The sequence below is a fragment of the Pygoscelis adeliae genome, unplaced genomic scaffold, assembly GCF_000699105.1.
Source record: "Pygoscelis adeliae isolate BGI_AS28 unplaced genomic scaffold, ASM69910v1 Scaffold458, whole genome shotgun sequence".
NCBI lineage: Eukaryota > Metazoa > Chordata > Aves > Sphenisciformes > Spheniscidae > Pygoscelis > Pygoscelis adeliae.
The window spans coordinates 272,146-294,254 of NW_008825352.1; the positions used below are offsets into that span (position 1 = coordinate 272,146).

Genomic DNA, 22,109 nt, shown 5'->3' on the forward strand with positions numbered 1-22,109 from the left:
GAGCGGAGTATTTCCTCAGACTGACAGATCTTGACCCAGAAACCTATGGGATCAAAGTCTTCTCTCCCCGGGGAGGTTCTCTAGGGTTAACAGATCCGAGTGCTGCAGCAGGAAGGGACTCTGCATTAGGTCATCCGACCTGTGCTTACCCACCGTGAAGCAGTGCTCCTCACTGCTCAAGAGGAAAACATCCCTTCAAAATTGAACAAGCAACACTGGATCTCAACATTTAACAGATTCCACCCACGCTATCATAGTAGGCTTCACAAAAGCCATGTAAAATAAAATCTTTTTGAAGCGGAGAGCAGAACAGCAGAGAAATGAGCTCCAGAGGCAGTCTGCCAGAGATAAGAGGCACTGGGAGATGCGTCAGGGATTTCAGAAAGGACCCCAAGGAGATGATCTGTTTTGTGCCCTTACAGGCACAACATACAGTCTGTGCTTCTGTATCCACCAGCCAGCAAACCTTGCTGTGCTCTAGAAAGCCTAGCTTGCCTCACTGCAGTTACAGTCAGTTTTCTGTATTTCTCTGTCCTTGTTTCAGAGAGTACTGCCATGGGATCACAGAGGTTAACGCTAAGGATCTCCAAAAGGCTCAGAGGAGCCAGGGGATTATTCCTGTGCCATAACCAGATGATGAGCTAGCTGAACAGGTCTTGTTTACGGAGTCTGCAGAACAGTCAGGGTAAGGACCGAAAAACCACAAGCAGAGTAATCAGCCTCTGTCAGTCACTGTTACCTGGAGCACACACTCAGCTCCAGCAATCTGTCTTGCAGCACATTAAGCCCTGTTAACTAACTGTTGCACCACCCTGATAACGAGGTGCTCAGAGCCAAACAGCCATCACAGCAGGATATCAGAGGCACTGCAAAAAGCTTTGTCCCCCACCCCACTCCTCTTTTCAGAGGGTAGGAAACTTAAAGGTTAGAATGGCTTTATTCCTGCCATGCTTGTACGAGACTGGGGACCCAAAAAGCACATTGTGTCTGAACGTGTTGCCAATTTCCAAATCATCCCACTAAGACACGACCACGCAACCATGGGCAACGAAAGGCTCAAAAGTTTTAGCAAGCCCACTGCCATATGGGCACAGCATAAAAAAGAAGACAACTTGCTTGTTACCTCTGCAGAACCGAGCAGGGCACCAGGCTGCTCCTCCACCACAGAGAATGAGCACACTGATAGGGCTCACAGCTCCACCCAGCCCAGGAAGCAGGAGGACAGACCTCTGACTCAGCCCCAACTCTCAGATGTGGCACTGAAGCACATAAACCACAGAGACACCAGCCTCATTAAAATATTGCCCTGTTCCAGTTTGCGGAGTTTGAGTCCTAAGAGACCTAAGCTCTGATTTAAAAGGAACACCTGCTTAAACAAGATTAGTCATAGCTACAACCCAGCATCTCCTTGGCTTTCTAACAGCAGCAAATAGCTTCTATCTGGGAGCAGGGGCAACACAACCCACTTGCTTTCCAAGTGACTGATATGAAAGGCTTTGACCTGAAGCAATATAGAGTTACGGCATGTCCGGTTCCAGTCATTCACCGACAGCCATATCAACAGCTGCATGTACTCTTCCACCTGGCATGACAAGCAGCGTCCTTCCCCTCCCTCCGCAGCAGGGAGAGGCCTCTCTTCCTCCCTTCTCCGTGGTGGGCAAAAATCCCTGCGTATTTCACACAGCCTCTCTGTGCAGGGGACATCATCTCCGAGCATGGTAATTCATGACAGTGTTTAGACTTGGGTACAGGCTGTTCTCAGCACAGAGACAGAAGCAAATTTGGAGGGGTGGGGAGGGGTGTTCTCCCCTAACTCAGACTGGCTTAATTTTTTTGCTTTGTCTGCAGTTTGGCAAGTCCAGGTCATCCTCCTAAAACAGGGCTGGGTGCCTAACTCCACCTCCCAAAGCCAACGGAAAGCCAGGCGGCAGATGGAGACATAAGCGGCAGATGGAGATGTAACATCCAACCAAAACAGCAAGCCAACTAGTGTTCCTTTGCCCAAGCTCAAGTCTCACCTGCAATATGCTGAACGCCTTGAAGAGAGCGGGAACCGGTGAACAGCGACGAGCATCCACAAGAACAGTTAGACCTAAAGCCTGACATTCTGGTCTGCAAGGACAGAGAAAAAGAGGTCACACTTGTCACCAATGAAAAGCAGCAAGACTATAGAAACAGAACCCTGTCATGACAGGGTGAAAAAAACAGTACGTTATGCCTCTGTAAGGACAGGGAACTAACTGGCCACCTTCTCTTAACCAAAATATATACGTGGAAAGCACCACCTGGATTCCTCAGCTTTTACCTTTGCTATTTCCACCCGAACTTCCTGTTTCTCCAGTTCCTAGGAGACATCTCACTGATGGCAAAGGTGCCATTGACGACTCTGGGTAATCCACACAGGAAAACCAGTCCTTCCTAATTATGTTCAGGGACAAGCTTGGCCTTAGCCACACTGCTTCACAAGAACAGCCATTCTGGATCAGACCCAACATCTGCCTTGCCCAGAATCAGATTTGAAGGGAGAAGCATAAGAAACAAAGCACGAGTAGCAGAAGCTTTCCCATGGGTTAAGCCTGCTCCCTTTATCAATGGTTTAAAGGCTTCAAATTAAAAAACTAAAATCACTAACCAGGAGTTAGCTTTACCTCTTATTAGTTTAATCATCTAAAAGTGAAACAAAGTCTCAGTAGAGCCTGAGATGAGCTGGGAGGAGAGTCTATCATAGTGAAAAGAAGAGTAGCTGCAGCAAACTCCAGCCTGCAGATTCCAAAAACAATTGTCAGCCAGACATCAAGGCAGATTTTCTCAACCCTTGCAGATCCTCCCTCCCTCTCAGCTTGGAGGCCTGGCCCTAAAATGTCACAACACTGTATCACGGAGCTGCTGCATGACTGCCCCATCATAGCTCCCAAATCCCATTTTCTGAGCTCATAAAGGATAGCAAGAATGGCTTGGATTCAGGGCAACGCTTGAAAACATTCAGTAGGTACCTAATTCTATCACACCACGTGCACAAGGCACATACAGAATAGCCAAAGAGCTTACTGAACACGAGCCAGTTCACCCTAGCAGGAGATCCCCATCTGTACAGTTTCAGGACTGTCTGGACCAGGTTCCTAGGCCAACGAAGTCACCCCGTTCCACTCACTGCCCCAGCTTCCACCCCCCCCAAAAGGCAAAGCGGACACGGCAGCAGCTGTCTACCCTGTCAGCCCAAGAGCATCACAAACCTTGGGATGCTATGCAAGTACAGAAGAAGGCGTACAAGCTCAGTGGTATTGCAGTGGGGGTTTAACCAGGCTGTGTTCCTTGTCGTTATTATGGCCACTGCACGTCCTGATTTATCTCTGGTACCTGTAAAACGAAGGATGGAAAAAAACAACAAAAAAAATCACACAAGGAAGTCAACAGAGCCTGGTTCCAGGTGTGCACGCCTCATATTCCCCTACTACCACCCCATCACCTTCCTGGAAATGCTTCACAGAACTCGATATAGTGCATGTTGCAGATTGCGGTAGGCTATAAACACACTTCCAAAGTACGCAAATGCTGCCCCAGAGCGAAGTAGCTGAGCTCTGCTTGTCTTTCTCTCATGGTAGTGTTAGATTTAGACTGCTCTCTTCCACCCAAACACACATTCTTCATAAAATATGGCTGAAGTTGACTAATGATAACCCAACCTTATGAGAAAAGCAAGAATCTCAAACTCAAGATAAATAATCTCACCTCCACTTATGTTACAGTATTCGTGTTGCTGTCAGACCAGACAATGCAGACAGGTTTGCAGAACAAAACACACTATCTAATGAGACTGGGCACGCACACTGCAGGCTGAGCCTAGCACTTAACCAGACATCTCCTCCTGGGAGCAAAGCCCTGGAGCTCCTCCTCAGGGGCTGCAGAGTGGACAGCCCAGGAGCAGACAGCCCAGGAGCACACTCTCACCTGCCTGCAGCTCTGACAAGGGCAGTTGGTGCCAGAGTCTTTCTTTACTTTCAGGGCTGACTCAGTGCCTAGGGAATAGATAAGGCACAGTATGGGCAACACAGCTGAGTTGTGATACGTTGAGGAAGGAGAAACCCCTCTGCTTCACTTAGCCTTGACAACAGTTCTCTGCCCCCCACTTTCCAAAAGCCCAAAGACACAGCTTATCACAGGAACTGAGCCTGCTCTGAGCTCCCAAAACTAAATGATAGTCTGGCTTTGGGCTTTAGCCACAATGTGCACCAAGAACTATGAAGAGAAGGTCATAAGTGCTGTTTCTGGAATTAGGTCCAGCCTCTTCTCCAGATGCAAAGGAGAGGTAAAGAGGTGGACACACCGCTTCAGAGACCCAGAGCTGCCATTCAAAAGTAGGCGGTGTCTGTGGAGTGAGAACCTGCTCAAGTGACCAGCGCTCTGCACTCCTGCACGTCACCAGGAAGGTAAGTGATTTGGAGAACAGTAGGGACTACACCTCTATTGTGTGAAAAGTAATTCACAAGAACAGGAGCCATTTCCTGTCATACAAATTGTATGAGATGGGAAAAAAATCCCAAGCACAAGACAAAACCAGAGGCTTAGAGAAAGCTACGTCTGTCTCTTCTGAACTTTATTGCTACCACAGGAGATAGTGTCCTGGACCACCTCTCTCCCCATCCCAGGGACAAGCATGTGAGTTGACAGGTAAAACAGATACAGATGGACAGCCCCAAGCACAGAAAACTGCCCTGGTGTGATCTCAATCTGTCACTAGGACGTGACTTGAGTGAGGGCCACAGACACAGATGGGCATCGTTTAGAAGCAGGGCTTTCTCCCTCCCAGGGACCAGAACTGTGACACAGGCTTTCTCCTGCTAACAGCAGGGACAAAAATCATTCATCGTCTGTGTGATTCAGGAGGAGTTTTATTACTCCTGAAATACTGTTTTATCTGTGTAATCACAGAGCTGGAGAGAAATTAGAAAAAGCTTATTAATATACCTTGTTTCATAAGCTAAGGGGATAATCAGAAAACAAAACAAAACAAAAAGCAAAGTACTCAATTACAGGAAAAATGGCTCGATAACCAGGCTCAGTAAAAGCTTTCTTACTCTGAAGCACAAACTTTCTTACTCTGAGGCAACATCTTTTGTCCATCAGGGAGGCTCGGCATCACCAGAACTTCATTAAACCTTGAACTTCTATATAGGAGCCTGGGAATTGCCTGACCAGGTCAAAAAAGCAACACAGCCACCAGGGCTAGGTGTCCAACAGTGGAATAACCAGATGATTCAAGAGCAGAATGCAGAATTGAAACTCTCCTGAAAGGAAGATTTCTTCCTAACTCCATCAGCTACTAGTTTATTAATTAGCTCTTATTCACTATCCATTATAAAAGTTATCCTTTCTAATGTAATTATTATATCATTACCAATGTCTAACATAAAGCATTTAACTGAGTGGTGAGTGCATTCCCTCAGGTATGAGGATTGTCCACTGAAATCCAGAAGGAGACACGTGAGAGAAGAGATGTCAGTCAAATCCAATACTGCTTCTACAGAAAACGTGATTCCTCCCTTAGACAAAAACTCCCTTGGAAGTGGTATCAAACCCAAACCTTGTTTCCTCAATGCATTTCAAGGGCACATCCCTTCATCCCATATTCAAATGCATTTGCCTTGTTTAACAGCCATACATTATGACCGGAATCTGTGACAAAGGAAACAACTAGAGCATTAGATCACATAGTCAGGCTCCTACAATAGCACGGACTATGAGCTTCTCTTAAAGACCCCTCTCTCAAACCCTGTAATTTTTTGGCTGTTGTACACACCCTACAACATCCAACCTGATCAGCAGATCAGAAGATTGGAAATCCTCCTTTGGAATTTGTTCTTAACAATTTACCTACCAATGCAAAGTTACATGTTTGAATGTACCGTAACTCTGCCCTGCACTTGGTTGCTCATTTCACCTTTTTCCAGAAATCTGGAAAAGTCTTATTTCCCTTTCCTCCTTCCCTGCACAAAGGTGTTTTCACCTCATTCTCAATCATCTTACAAGGTAAACAACCTTCCAGTCTCTTGCCATAAGACATCCAATTCAGTTACAAGAAAGGGCTGTCACCCTTTTCTGCACCACCTCCAATATTCACCATTTCCTTTTAGAACAAAGGCATCAGAACATACCCACACTATTTGAGAGGCATCACCAACAAGTACACAGAGGTAAAATCACTTTCTTAACCTGGCTAGTCATCCCCTCTCCTTTACATATCTGAGGTCAAAATTGGTCTTGCAGCCCCAGCACCGAGTGAGAAATCGCTGTGCCGCCTTTCTGCTCTCCTTCCCAATTTCTCCACACCGCACAGGTCCGCCTGACCTCTTCTCTGCTCTCTGGCCAGTTTTCAACTCATACATAGCTACATCCAGTCAGCTCAGGAGCCATCTTCCTACCCCGCACTGGACAACCCTCTCGCTGGCTGTGGAAGGAAGCGAGCCCACACGGGCTGCTTAGGCAGATGCTGCCAAACGGCTGTTTCGCACTGGAGAGGTAGATCTCACTTCCTCTGCTGCACTTCATATTTGGTTAAACACAAAGACCTCTTGTGTGGGCCCTGCACACCAAGTGATCCTGGCTGCTCTGTCCAACAGCTTCAGCTTTGTTTACCACTCTGCCAATATTTGTCCCATGCAGAAGTTTTATCCACAGTAATTTGATACTTGCTGCCATTTCAGATGCAAACACTGAATAACGTTTGACTTACAACTGATCTCAGCAGAACAATTCTGGGAAGTCCTCCCTTGATAGATAGTTTTGTCATCTGCTATTTAGCTACGCTATCGTTCATCCCACTCGTTGCTCATCCACCCTTCATTGGGATATTCCTTTCAACACTATGTGTCATGAAATCAAATGTTTTCTAAAAATCTATTATATCTAGGCAGCTACATTTAATCAGCCAAACTTCTAATTACCAAGAATAAAACTGGTTTTACAAGAGCACTGTCAGCTAGCATCTTCTACACTCCTATCCTTTAATTATCTATCAAATGAATCAAGTTCCTATTGTTTCGACTAGGTCTGATGTCAGGCCCACCAGCCCATCATTAGCTGCACCCTCACTCTTCTCTTTTTGAGCTACTGGTATGAGCCCACAGATTTGGCATTTCTGACTCATACATGCTTGGTTAATATTTTGAGTCTCCTGGGAGCAAGTTAACATTACCTTCATGAGAGGGAAGTTCTACTTCCTGTCCTACCCATCCAGAAACCTTAGAGGATTCAAGACATGTTGCTTCTGGAGAGCTTTGGGGTGAAAGAAATGGAATTGGCACCAGTCTGCAGCACTGCTCGTCTCCCTTGCCCTCCTACAAACCACACTTCTCAGACACATTCTGGCTCAGCTACTCACCAGGCAGGCAGGCAACTCCGCTCCTGAGCACTTCTGGGTTCACATCCTTGACTATGGTAGGTGCAGACCGACCACCCCAGGCAGTCCCAGAAGCTGGGGACGTCGGAGGAGTAATAGCTGTTGAGGTTTCCTCCAGAGCACTGGCTTTACTCACTGGTTTCAACACATCTGTGCCGGTTGCTTCTTTTCTCCTCTCTGCCCCTTCTGACACCATCCCTATAAGACAAACAGCAGTCAGAAGCTCGAGCAGAGCTCCACCCAAAAGGTCCCAGGTAAGTCCCAGACTGGGGAGGGACGTGCCCCCAGCCCCAGCACTCTGCAGCTCCTCCAGTCCTCATGCCAGTAGCATGCATGTTCCAAAACTGGTTATAACATTAATACTACTGTAATTCTAAAAAAATAAACCAATTTATTGTGAAGTTTGCGAGTTACAAAAACTCAATTCAGATCAGGATTACTGTAGTCAAAGTCATTTTTAAAGGTAACATATCAAGCAGTACATGTCTGCTCACAGCCTGAAAGTCTGGCACGGTGCAAGTCCCTGGCTAAGCTCCAGCAGCTCGAGCATGCTGAAGTGATAAACCAGCTTCTGACAGGGAGAGCTGCTCCGTCAGAGCAGAATTACTCCCCCAACACCACTTTCAGATTAGTTCCTGAAAATATGAAGTCAACTCGAGGCTGACAAATCAGCTGGAAATTAGCCAGAGACCTTGTTCTGCTCGTCCAGACTTTTTTAATTAACAGTTAATGTGAAAGTCAGAAACCTATTTTAAAACCCTGAAGAACGGGATGATTACGCCAATCAGCTCTGTTCGAGAACTGGAGAAAATGCTTCCTTTGCCTGACACCTCAGCTCTAAAGTACAAGTTATCAGAATCAGTTAATTCTAAAACTAAATATCTTAGCTACTACATGGAAACTAATGCTAGTTTTATCAAGTTTCAATTTTTACGTAAAAGTAGCTGGAGAGAAGAAAAAAAAATATACCTACTGTGTAAGAAGTATTATTCCCCATTTCCCAATATTATAAGAATTAGAAGCCAACAATATGTCTTCAGCAATACGTCTTTAGCATCCTAAGTACACAGCTGGGCTATCCCACTGTTTGGCAGCAAGATACACTAAAGAAAAGGCTATACTTCGCTGCAAATCCCGATACTTCAATATCTACCAACAAAAAATCAACGTCTCTTTAGGAAAATAAGAGAGTGGAGTATTTATTTGCTTGCTATGAAGTCAGACGTTTTAATTGCTATTTGAAATTGACTTCAACCATCCTGCCTTCCTGCAGCATCAACAATGCTGACAGTTGACTCAGTTTATTTACTAACAGATTCCAATACTTCATTAAAGAGCAGGACCAGGAACAAAGCAGTCCTTGAAGTGGCTTTCAATACAAGTTTTAGCAGTCAAGGAGATTTACAGGTTGAGGCTCAGCCCAAACTGCTTTCAAAATTGCTAAAGTGGGTGAGAGAAGTGCCCTGAGCAGCATGGCTCACTGTGCAAAATTATCCAACAGCGGGGGGAAACTAGGAGGGGCTCCAGGGCTCTGCACCATTGAGGCCATGACAGAGTAGCTGCTCATTACTCTTTGGTAACACTCCTCTTGAAGGAGCATCCCTGGGACCCAGCTTGGCATCTGCTGCATTTGACCACGTAAGCTGCTGCGATGGCTTCAGGGCTCTGCACAGTTCTGGGACGTGTCAGAGCTCAGTTCTGTTCCTACTACTACCTCAGCCTCCACTTTCCAGTGATGCAAGAGGTCATTCACTTTGGACAATGCTGCTAGCTCTTCCTGAAGCAGCATTTTAGAGGGGCACTGATCTCCCGTAGATGCGGTATCTTGAAGGTCAGAGAGTCACGTTAAGTCATGCCCCAAAGGTTTCACATTAAGGGCTGATAGGCTTTCTAGGAGAACAGAGAATCATAGCATCATCGTCTCAAGGAGCTGTAAGGCCTGGCAATAAGCCACACAGTTTGTAGTAAAGGAATCTGCATTAAATCTGCAAAAAGGACCAAAATGTGGCATTTAAAGAAGACAAGAAAGGGAACATAGCTATACTGAAGGTACCACACCAGGGCAAGAGAAAGACATAAATGTACATGGCAGCCCTGCCTTGGATATCTCTTAGGAATGAGGTAGCAGCTCCCAAAAGCTAGAAGAGAGAAGTATTTTGCTCAGCCCACCAGACACAGCCCTGGTATTGGGGCTTTTCAGCCCCAGGGAAACCTCACTGGAGTAGTGCAGCCTCCAGACTACGTACATCTTGCCCAAACAAACCTCTTCCCTAAGCTTCTTGGGCCCAGTTCAGATCTGCAGACCCCACCTCCCTCTGAACAGGCCCAAGCTCACTGTTTGTTATTTGCAATCTGGGGTGGAGGCACTTACTAAAGCGGAAGTTGTAGAATGCGGAGGATTACATCAAAAAGCAAATTGAGAACCGGGACATCTGAACTTGCCGTGTTTGCAGGTTCCACCCTTCCCAGAGGTTAAGGAAGTGGTAGAGGAGGATTTGCTTGTGTGCATTTCAAAGGGACATTAGCATTTTTCCTGCAAACTGCCCCGGCACCAGTACCATCTATGCTAACATCACATAGTAACAGGGAACGGGAACGGAATGCCCTAACAGGTGCTGCTGAATATGCCCCAGTGTGGCTTTTCAGCCAATTTGTTGAATATCAAGATATTTTCCACACTCGAAATATAGGAATTCTTTCCAGAGCTGCAAAGTTTCAAAATTCACTTTCACTTAAAGTCAGTCATTAGGGAAAAAACAGCAGTCAGATTCTCTGTGAATGGAGCCAGTGTGAATTTTAAGCCACCAACTCAAAACAGCTCACATTTGACTCAAAATCTTTTCAAAGTTAGATCATATTTGTGCAGAAAATAAGCTCAGTTTGTGACTGGGAGTGGGAGGAAGGGGAGAGAGTTAATGGACAAGGAAAAATCTGCAGACACAGCAAACTCAGATGCCCCAGTTCTGAATGAGTATTTTGATATAATCTACAATGTCTGCTGTAACAAGAAAGCTCCTCCACCTCACACAGAGCAAGTCGTGTGTCTGCCCACTACTATCAAGGTGTGAACTGTAGATCTGAATTGGCCCAGTAAAGCTTAAGCTTTGTTGTTATTTATAGTTTAGGCAAGATACCCACAGTTTCCAATCATAATAGCAAAATGACCCCAACAAGAGACAGTCAGAGAATTTAACTTGCCTACAGACTGACTGGCTGGAAGAGAAAAGTCCATTTGTAGGACTGAGAGTAGGACATTTGCTTCACTTTGTAATTTTATCTCTGAATTATCTTATTATTGTATCTCTGAACGTTTAATGGGGCTAGATAAGGGGATGGCTTGTTTGGATCTCAAAGCAATCAAATGTAATTGAATGGATTAAGCTTGTTACAGTTCCAGCTATAGTGTTTAAGAAATACTCCCAGCATTAACAGATATCTGAGCTGTCCTATGCCTTAAAGAGTTTTAGTTTGTTGGTTTGGGGAGGGGGAGGGAAGGGGTGTTCTGGTGATTTAGGTTGTTTCTTTTCCTTTACAAACTCGGAGATAACAGTTTTGGTTTTAACTGCAATGCCAAAGCTTAACATCATCAGAATTGGGCCATGAACATGTCACTTATTTCAGCCAAATCCCCAAAAACATTTAAATTGTCTTTCATTAAAAGCAAACTTCACACATACCCCAGAGGGGTCTGCATTGCTGAAATCTGCAGCAGTGGCAAAGACTCGTCCTGTGAAGCAGCGAAAAACATCACACTTATCTCATACACGAGCTGGACCCGGCTAATTTTAGACAGAAGAGATGGGAACACCGAACAAGCAGCCACTAGCGTCATGAGGAAAGCGTACACCCAGCACTCAACGCAGCCTAGGTTTTCTGAGGTCCAGTCCTGTGCAAACATGAAGTCAAGCCAGGTTCAGCTTTGTCAGGGGAATGGATACCCACCACATGGTTATTTACTGGCATACATGCCCCAAGAGCTACGGATAGGCAGAAGGTGACCTCTTTTTTTCTGCTCATGGTGGTAGATGCTCAGAGACACGCACACTTCAGAAATAGAAACTTCTGAACTGACCCCTCCATTTCACAGAAGAGAAATGCTTGTCACTCCAAAAGTGCCAGAAATGCCTGGCAACCATGGGCTTGCCTAATTACGGAATTAAAATATTTTGGTGCAGGTGTTAATGAAATTTCATTTTAATCAGTGGACACTTTAGCTCCATTAGGAGGTCACACTAAGGCATCAGGTAAAACGTGACTTTTGGACACTTGAGAAAGTAGCTGTGTTTGCAGCGGTGAGGTAGGCTCTTACCCACACAATTTAGGATCAGTGCAAACATTACACTGGCAGCCCGTCCCAAGACGACCAGCTCTCAATCTGTTCCTCCACAGGGTCAGACATGCTCTAGCAACGTGGGTCTCTACCTCCGACCCTTTCAAGAGTCCTCACTCTAATATTTCAAGCCGGGTAATTTTCCTAGCCAGGGGTCTCAGGGAACGAGAGCTGTTGAACTGGAATGGCACGTTTCACCCACCCCCGCCACACATCGATGTGATCTGCATATCTAGCTACAGCTTTCCAGACTCAGCATGAGCTAGGCAAAGCCAACATCGTGTCCATGCGGTTACACACCGCCTGCTTACAGTCTGGTGCAAAAGGCTGCCTGTTCAATTCCTTCTGAAGGAGCACAGCTCCAGCACAGGAACCCAGGCATCAAGAAGTCTGGGCAATACCTGCTTGAACACACCGTTTGAGTCGAAGTTAGATGCTTAATTTCTCTGTGCTCTCCCACTCAAGTTAAACAGCTTCTACTTGAAACATAACCAAGCTGAAGAAAGCACACCGGAGGGGAAGGGAGGGAAGAGGGGGGAATCCCTCAGCTCCGCAGTTTGCTTCTTTAATCAGTTACCAGCACACACATTTGTTGATCTTCAGGTCGTGTTACACAGCTAGTATTTTACTGTGGCATCCACTGCTGCTTCCTCTTGCCACAACTATCTTCCTAAAGCCAATTTTCAACTACGAAAGACTTGTACGGTTAGACATTCTCTTTTCACGCATTCCTATTGCATGCATCCATAATGTGCACACGATGAATGTAACGGGTGGAGGTCACCAGCAATCAGATTAACTGAAACTAAGAAGTCTCTTACAGTGGAACTTTGTTCTGTACCGATACATGTTTGCAAAGAACCATTAAACAAAATACCTACAATAAACCAACCTGTGAAGAGAAAGCTAGTTTCAAGCCACAAAAATGACAACTTAATCATTTTCCTGTAGTTTGTGCTACTACCCCAAAGCCCCCCAGCAGATGTACTTGTCAGCAGTACCTCTTGAGGACTTTGCTTTCGATCCATGTTATCAAACAGATAAACACACAAATATCCAATTGTTGTACCTTTAGGAGATGATGCCCCAGAAGCTGCCTCTTGGCGGGAGTGCAGAGTGGTGGGCTCTGCATGCCCCTCAGCGGGTCCCGAGGACAGTGGTCCAACCTCCAGTTCCTCTTCAATGGATTCCAGTGTTTTTAAGGCTATAGTCTTTGACTTTTCCCCGTAAGAAAAACTTCCCTGGTTCTCCTCCCCTCCCTGCAAGTCCTGTACCGCAACACGCTCTGAGTTCAGCACAGAGTTCTCTTCACTTCTACAGCCCTGATTTTCTGCCCATCTTTGCGGCTCCTCACACCTCTCTCCAGACCTGTGGGTTCTGAAATGACTTGAGCCTTCTGCTTGTGCATCAGGGCCCATCAAAGAGTCGCTGTTATTTAATTGTTCTGCCGCCTGATCGCCCTCTGCTGACAGAGCAGTTTGGAGTAGTATGACTTCTTCAGCTTTCTTATGCTGACATGCAGAGATCTCTTGCTCTTCACCACCTGACAAGAGTCCATCTGCAGGAGCTTTGAGAGAACAGTGACTGTGACTAGTCTGATTCTCGTTTACAGTCAATATTTGTTCAATCTCTTTGACTTCCTCAGGGCTGTCCCTTCTTCCCAGCTCGAATTCATCTACTTCTCCTTGGTTCTGTTCTGGAGCATTTAATGGAGAACTAAGATTTGCTTCCTGATCACTGCAGCAAGCACCGACTGCTCCTACATCCGCCGTGTTCCCTGAAGAAGGGAAGCCTCTCTTCACACCGACATCTGAACTTTCAGGCATGATAAGCAATGCAGTGGCCTGGACTGGCGCAACACTTTCACCGACGCTCTGGCAAGAAACATCAGAAACTTCCTTCAGTGTGCAATGTGGTCCTGAAGGTCCCAGGACAGACACAGGAGAGGGATCCATCTGTATCACCTCATTTTGACCCTCGGTCAGTGGTTCTCCATGTCCTTTCAGTATCACCTCCTCTGTAGCAGGGGCAGCAGCAGCAGCATATAGAATTGTTTCTGGGCTCTCCTCTGATGTTTCAACACCAGGATTTCCGCTAGGACCATCACTTTCTCCTTCCACATTTCCAAGAGCACCAGGCATTTGTGCTTTGCAGTTGACACCATCACCAGCACACACGTCGCTGTAGCTGCACAGCGCATATCGCCAATCAGTTGAGCATTCACTGCGGGTCTCCTGCTCTGCAGATGAATCTTCTGCACTGCAGGCAGGAGACTCAGCCACAGGAAAGCTATTCCCCATATTTCCAGGACCACCCGATACCAGCTGACCTTCTGGAGACAGTTCTCCATGTGCCATCATTTTGTTGCTTTCCAATGGAATCACATTTTTGAGAACTTCTGTAGAAGAAGTCCTCAGAGTGTCCATTTGACAGTGCTCCTTCTGCATAAGTGCTGACCGAATTAAGTTCTTGGAGTAGGTACTGTCTTGAATGACAATAAACCTGTGCTTGCCTTTAGACGCATTCACTTGTGTTCTGGGCTGAGTTAGATAACTTAAAGCTAGTGATTGGGTTAAAGAGCCTGCCTGTGGCCCAAACCTGGGCAGTGAAACTTCTGTCAGCTCAACGTACTCCCCTTCAAGGTCACTTTTCAAGTTCTCTTGAGGCACAGGACTTGTACACACACCATTGACAAAAGCTTCACTCAACTGCGGAGCTGTGCTGCTAATGACCGGGTTGTCTTGATTCGGACTTTGTTCCTGTAGATACTGAGATCCTAGGTCTGGTGAACTGCACTCAGCATGGTCCATGGGGAGGCACAAAATTGAAGGTTCCTCTGTTATTTCTGGAGAGATGATATTATTTTCAATTATTTTTGGTTTATTTATAAATTCAGGATTAACCACTTTATCCCAAGGGACACGAAATATTTTATCATCAGTGGTCAGTAAACAATTTTCCAGTGCTATACCCATCCGCTCTCCATTGATAGTACTCAACCATTCCAGAGTAAAAATAGAGGTATAGGAAACTTCTGGAATCACGACTTCCTCTACATTATGCTTGTCTTTTGCCAAACATTTCAGTACAATTCGTGGAGACTTCTTGAGATAGGGGACCACCTGCAGGTAGAAGTCACCAGGCTTCAAGATTCGCCAGTCAATAGAAGCCAACTGGACTACAATCTTCTCGTGAATACACAGGGGCCAGCCCTCATGGCGAAACAGCAAGCCACAGTACTGAACCTACGGAGAAAAGAGAAAGTGTTTTCAGCATCAGGAACAGATCTTAGCTCAAGCTTTTGGACAGGAGAGATCAATGTTTCTCTTCCACAGCTGTAGCAATAGAACAGTTGAATTTAGGGTCTTTGGTTATTAGTGTAGGGGAGTTTTCCATACTGAGGTCTTCTCTTTAAAAAGCAGAAAGAAGAAAAGCTACCGACACAAATCACCAGTATCTCAGGACCTAAGTATAAACCAACCGGCTGCCAGAAGTGTCAGCCCTGTTTTAAAGCTGGGTCAGCACAGACAGGCAGAGGTCTAGGCCCCAGAACCCCAGGGTAGAAAAATCAGCGGTCTGCACCTCCCAGTGCTCAAACAGAGAGACCCTGTCTCTACCTTGTTAGGACCAACTGGACTGACTGAGAAAGTGAAAATTCAGACCATACAGCATCCTTAACCAGCACCATTAGAGAAACGCAGGCAGACAGCAGTCTGCTTACAACACACGGACAAAACTCACCGTCCTCAACTAGAGACCATCCACAGCCTTAACAGAGAAGGTGGCCAAATACTGGGCACCATTTCCAGAGCATCCACAGTGAGCTCTAGGCTGTACCGGGTACACTTGATACCAGCCTGCCAGAAGGAGGTTGTAGATGCAGAAACCTCATTGCACAAGACGCCACTAGTCAGCCTGGCACTGCAAAAACGTCTTTTGTCTGGTGAAGGAGTGTTGGGTCTTTAGACTGAGGTCTGCTGGAAGGGAGGTAAAGAGCAGCTTTGCTGATGAGGGAAGGCAAAATAAAATGCCAAGGTCTGTCTGAGGACTTGTTTTTATTCCCTAATGTGCTCTGCTGGAGTATGCAGCATGTCCCATCTAATTTTGGTTAAGCCAAATAGAAGAGCATGGAGCCAGGTAAAAAGCATCACTCATCTGGTGCTATCAAGAGCCTATACAAGACAGGCGGAGACATGTTACACGGGATGCAGCAGCAAGGGATGGCTGTAACCTACCAGTGAACAGAAGGAGATACTGCTAAGACAAAGCAGGAGAAAGGAGGTAGCAAAAGAGGAAAGCATAACAGGACCACAGAGAAAGAAGGCAGCAAGTCCCATCGGCAAGCTGCGAGGAGCTACACTTCACATAACAGGGATCTCCTCGTTCTGAAAACATAGCAGCACTCAGGACAAGTCTCAGACAAATCCCAATCAAGTAAAAGAACTGAAGTTTCATGGCTGAACTGACTTGACTCAATTATTTACAGCTTTATCACAACTTCAAAAAATAAAACCACTGCTTTGAACTTGATTCTGTTTGGGTGAAGTAAGATTTAAATTGAGCCATGACATAAGCCATCAGTTTCATCATTAATTTCACCTGTCTGTCACGACAAGGGTTTAGATAGGATTCACCTGTATCAGATGCAATACTTAAATTGGAAAGCTGTCATCTGGAAGCCCAAAAACTTTAGTATTGGCAGCATTAGACTTCAGACATTTTATCTTGTTTCTTTTACATGGTCACACGGAAGTCTTGACAGAGAAAACAATTTATAGAAATGCTGTATTCTGCAGGCCAGACAGATGAAAGAAAAAAAATACTTTAATTCAAATATTTTGCCATATAGCAGAGAAACCACAGAACTGGAAGGAACCTCCTGGATCCTCACACACCTTGAAACAACAGGTAATGGCATTAAGTAATTTCTTTCCTATGTTCATCAAGCTTTACCTTCAGCCCAGCCAGGTTTCTTATCCTCACTGCACCTGATGCAAAGTTGCTCAGAGGCCTGGAAGCCCAAATCATCCCTCAGATTCAATAATTCCTCCTCCTCAACCCTGGAGCTTATTCTCTGGACGTGTTCCCATTGCTCAAAATTATTAAGGCATGTCACACCAACTTAACACATCTCCCTTGATCACCTCTTAGGCCTGCCTGAAGCACCTCCTTGGTGATGCCTTTATTTAAAAAAAAAAAAAAACAAAAACAAACACACACATTTCTTTGTTCCACTTTTTCATTGTGCAAAGCATTGCAAAACACTGCATATAATGGCACCAACTGTGCTAGAAGCATCTCTTAAAGCTAAGATCACACTTGTCTTCCAGTCATGTCCCTACGGTAACCCAGTCACCTGCTAGTTTTTCTTTCCAAACTGATGAACCCCAGTTCATAACAGAAATTCTGCCCATTACTTTGTCGAGGCATATGCTTGCCCTCTGAATCTACTGTTATAAAAACTTTGTACTTAAGTTTTAGAGCTCATCTTGTGTAATACATTTATCACCCTCCTCCTCTTTTAGGTTATTGCTCCTGTCTCCCAGACTGGTTTCATCACAAATATCTGTCATATGCATAATCTTACTTTTTATGCCAAGGTCGTGGATGAGAAGTAATGCGTGTCTCATGACTCCTGCCTCCAACTCAGTTTTCACTGCAGTACAAACACCCTCCCTTTCACCAGTTTGTTACCCATCTTGCAATACTTGCATAAACCTCCATCCTTTTGACGCAGTAATTAATTTTCCATATGACTCCCTAATAAATCCTTTAAAGAAATTAGACAACAAAACTTTTCTCTCTAGAGAGAGCTGGTTTTTGAAAAAGGCCAGTCTTACACTACCTGCCATGGAGCAAGCCACATGAAAAAACGTTACCCGGTTTTTAATGGGTCAGTTAATTCAGTCCTTGCTCAGTGCATGTTGTACGCTCAGCTTGTTCTCTGTATTTTGTTACTAGCCCTGACTTAACAGGTTCAGTAAAAATCCCTGTTATCAGACATTTGGCATTACGTGGTAACTTCTTCCATATTCCAGGACAGAGACCAGCCAGTCCCTTTTCTTTGACAAAGTCAATTCCAGATCCATTTCAGTCACAGCAGTTTTATTTCTGTTCACTCAGTGCAACTGCTTACTGTTGTACCTACATGCTGTATCACTACTAAACTGAATCTTACTTTAGTTTCCATTTGTTTGAAGGATCATATTAATATTACCTTTATAGTCTAACCCTGAACTCAGAGCAGACCCACCTCTCTTTCTTTTCTCTATTAAGTTAGAGTTAAAAAGCCCCATAACCTAACACACAGTTGCTTGTACTTCCCTCAAAGGCACGGGGAGCCAAGCTTTGCAGTCGTCTTCTGATCTCCAAGACACAGATGCCTCTACCAACCAGCTAGCTCCTTTCTTACACAGCACAGTTAAATTCAGCAAGCCAAGACCTCCTCTGGCAGCACACAATTTGCAGAAGTTGCTACTGGCTTCAGCAAGTCTCAGACTGTTAGTACTTCACGGACTTTTCCATCAAGCTCAGGACTCACACAGCACCTCAGTCAATAGAGCTTATATCTCCTACAGAAGTGCCCGAGCCAAGTATTTTGTACATAAGGTTTTAAACAAAAACAATTTGCAATTTTCCAGAAGAGACTATACAATTGCACCCTACACCACACCACATCAACCCCTCTCCTGCCATTAGAATACCTCCTGTAGGTATATTAAGGCCATCTGTACCTGACACCACCTACCTGACACAAAGTTTCTGCTAAAACCTGGATGCAGAGTAACCTATTTGGGGGCCATTCATACATTAAGAAATCCAAAACCCAACCTCACTGCTTCGTTGACCTGTCTGCCCACTGACCGACAAGTGGAAGAAAACTCAGCAATGAAGTCACCAAAACCAAAATGCAGAACGCTTTGAAGTTCCTGCAAACCCCTACAAAGCCACAGTCTAAACTGCAGCAAGAGCTAGAGTAATGTCCAAGCAGGAACGTAAGTCCTTCAATAGCCTAAACATTTCAGAGTTTTAGAACTTTAGAAGCGGAGCATCCTCATGCTGCTCCTGCTCCAAAGAGCACCTTCACAGGGAAGATTACGTGAAGAGGCTTATTTCAGTTGTTTTAACATTTCACTTTGAGGCTCAAGTATTTGCTCTTCTTGTGTCCAATCGCTACCGAGCCAAACCAGGCTCATCAGAGGAGCGCCAGGAACAGACTCTACACCCGGCGGCTGCAGCCAGGAATAAAGCTGCCTCTGAGGAAAGAGCTGGGCACCAATGACAAAGATGGCACAAAGGTGGTAGCTCCTAGAGCTACGGGGATGGCTGGGCTGGAACGGACCAACAGTCCATTTAGCTCAGGATGTCATCTGAAGGCCAGGGACAAAACCTGGTTTCTTACTCTGTGCTAAGCAGAGACAGACCCTCTGGCACACCCCTCCACACACCCTTCTCCAGTCCCTGGGGATCACATACAGGCTATTGATTTTAATATGCCCAGCTGAAGCCCATGAACTTGTCTAATACTTCATGAAGCCACTTACACTTTTGTCACAGCTGACAAAAGATGTAGCTCTCAAGATTTCCTACAGTAGTCATTCAGACAGGAGCTACTTCTTTTCCCTTTAGTGTCTTTAGGAAAAGCTCACAAGGACCAGCTGAACTACAAACTAAGGAGGAAACATTGCTTTTGTTTAGACTCTAAAAGGCAGACAAAACTTTTTAAGAACAAGTAACAAGAAATAGTCCTGTGATTTCAGACAGTGAAGACAAAAGAAGGGGCACACAGTGGAGGTTTGGGGAAGAGAAGTCCACAACAAATGAAAGAAAGAACTTTCAGCAATTTAAAAAAAAAATAAATAAAATAAAAAAATCGAACAAGCAGATGTCGAAATAAAATATGGAATATAGCCTGGGCCCACCTCCAAAGACAGTACAAGGTACCTAGAGTTTCCCTCGATCTCCCTGTATTACCACTCTGAAAGTACCAAATCATGAGTCAAGGCCACAAAGAGTCACAAAGCAAGAAGGAAAGGCTCAAGGCGTCCACAGCTGTGCTCTTTGAGAGGCCTCTGCCTGCACTCTGCCCCTTGCTGCCCAGTCTCCCAGACATTTCACACCTCAGCAAAAGCCCCCAATACCTAATGCTGAACCCTGGGCACCCCTCACTGGAGGTGGCTGCCCCACCAGCCCCACACCTTGTGGCTACTGGGCAGGCCAGGGAGTGCCAGGCAGGCCCCGAGCCCTCCCCCATTCCTGGGCCTGTGACAGGAGGGTGGCTCCAAGCACAGCTCCTGCCCCTGCACCACCTCCCCAAACAGCGCTGCACGTGTAGGACAGCCCCACCGTACCGGTTTCCCTCTCCAACAGGATGCCTCAGCCACCACCAGCCCCCTTACCTCCGTGTCACCTGGGCCCATGCTCCAGGCCAGCCTGGGGGGCTGCTAGCACCCTGAGCTCCTCCAGGCCCACTGCCCTCACACCTCTCCCGCCTCAGGGACCCCCCAGGCCCCCCGTCCTCACAGCTCTCCCGCCTCAGGGACCCCCCGGGCCCCCCGTCCTCACAGCTCTCCCGCCTCAGGGACCCCCCAGGCCCCCCGTCCTCACAGCTCTCCCGCCTCAGGGACCCCCCAGGCCCCCCGTCCTCACAGCTCTCCCGCCTCAGGGACCCCCCGGGACCACCGCCCTCACACCTCTCCCGCCTCAGGGCCCACCACCTCAGCACCTCCTGCTCCGACAGCCCCTGGCTCAGCTGGGGCTACCATGCCCGTCAAGGCAGCCCCATGCTCCTATTGGCTGCTGCAGCCTCAGCTGTCCTCCCATTGGCTGCTGGACAGCACAAGGCCCTCCCTACCACCACACCCCTGTCCCACAGGGGCCTTTGCCCCGAGGGCAGCCATGGCCTGTGGTGGGCACGTGGCCTCACCAGCCTCTGTCCGGCTGCCCAGGGAGGGAGGGGGACAGCCCCCCCTCACTGCCCAGCAGACCCCCTCACTGGCACCCTTCCTGTGGGTCACCCCATCACTGCCCCAAATACCTCCCCCTGTGGGAGAGCAGCACTGTGGGCCCAGCTCCTCACAAGCCATGGGGGGCAGAGGGCCGCACCGAGCAGTGGGCTCCGCTCACAAGCCAGGTTGCTTCCCTTCCCTTCCCTTCCCTTCCCTTCCCTTCCCTTCCCTTCCCTCCGCCTCACCTGCCCAGGGCACCGCCAGGCGACTGGAAGCTGCCAAGAGCTCAGGGAGTGGGGAAATTGCTACCTTGCCTCCTTCGGTGAGGGAGGCGTTTTGGGGAAAGCTGTGAAACGTCTTCCAATAATTACTGGTTCGTACAAACTAAAAGCCTTTTGGTTTTTTAAAGGGGAAAACCACACTATACGCCATTGCATTGGAAACTGCAGCTAGATAAACCGACGGAATAATTCCTATTCAAGTGTTCAGGGTGACAGAGAGCAGCTTTCCAAAATCCTTCCACACAACCTTGGATCTTCCTGTACGGGCTCACAAAGACATGGCTGGCACCAAGCTGGAGGCTGGTGACAACACAGCAGGACAAACACTGTACCAAAACACTTTCAAGGTGACCAGCTGCCAGGGGTCATTACATGGATCCATGGTATGTGATGGGTGTTTCCCCTCAGCATTTCACCTCAAGACAAATGAGTAACTATTATTTCAGCTTCTATTTAATAGTTTTCCTCCTCCCAGAAGTCCCTTGCCCTCCACCATGAGGACTTCTATCGAAAGCCTAGCTGCACACACCCTCTAGGTTTAGAAACAAAATGGCTAGAATGAACCCTAGTTTTAGGTTCTTTAAGCCAAGTTTGTGATGGAGGCATTTGACTCATCGTTTCTAACATTTTAGACTCCCAACAGTAAAGCATGTTAATCTTGGACTCGTTCTGGCAGTAAATGTAACGTGACTCCTCGGGGCTACTGAGCCTTGCGACTGTTCCAGCAACCATCAAAGGGGAGACGGAGTTCTGGGAAAAACACCGACTGGCAGCATTTCGCCCCACACGTCCTCCTGCCAGCGGCAGGGGCCCGGACGCCTCCTCCCCACGCCAGGGAACGGCTGGGGTTAGAAGCCACCTGAGTCAGCCATATCCAGCAAACGCTTCGCTAAACCTCTTCCTCTGAATCCCTTAAACCTTCTGTTCGGTGTTCCTGGTTACAGAAGGCGGGGGCACTGCTCCACATCTGATCTCTGCACGGTTAAGCTTCAATAACAATTTCTCAACTGTTTCCTAATTGTCTGCCTGCTCTCCCACCCAGGCTGCCGTACACACGTCACTTTTTGCCAGACGTTTTACATACGAGAGTAGAAAGAAAGCTCTCCAAGAAAGCCTTCGCAGGCCTTAGAGAGCATGATGTACTCACACAGGCA

General features: G+C 46.7%; 1 protein-coding gene across 1 annotated transcript in view; it reads right to left on the reverse strand.

Annotated features, from left to right (window-relative positions):
- The window catches only part of LOC103922266 (rho guanine nucleotide exchange factor 40-like), an 80,306-nt gene that overhangs the window by 42,394 nt on the left and 15,803 nt on the right, over window positions 1-22,109 (reverse strand). Inside the window, exons 3-7 of the mRNA XM_009330375.1 lie at window positions 15,564-15,583; window positions 12,796-14,971; window positions 7,379-7,594; window positions 3,234-3,357; window positions 2,019-2,112 (exon numbers count right to left, since the gene is read on the reverse strand). Of these exons, the coding sequence (XP_009328650.1) occupies window positions 2,019-2,112; window positions 3,234-3,357; window positions 7,379-7,594; window positions 12,796-14,971; window positions 15,564-15,583 (2,630 nt within the window). The remainder of the gene's footprint in view (window positions 1-2,018; window positions 2,113-3,233; window positions 3,358-7,378; window positions 7,595-12,795; window positions 14,972-15,563; window positions 15,584-22,109) is intronic.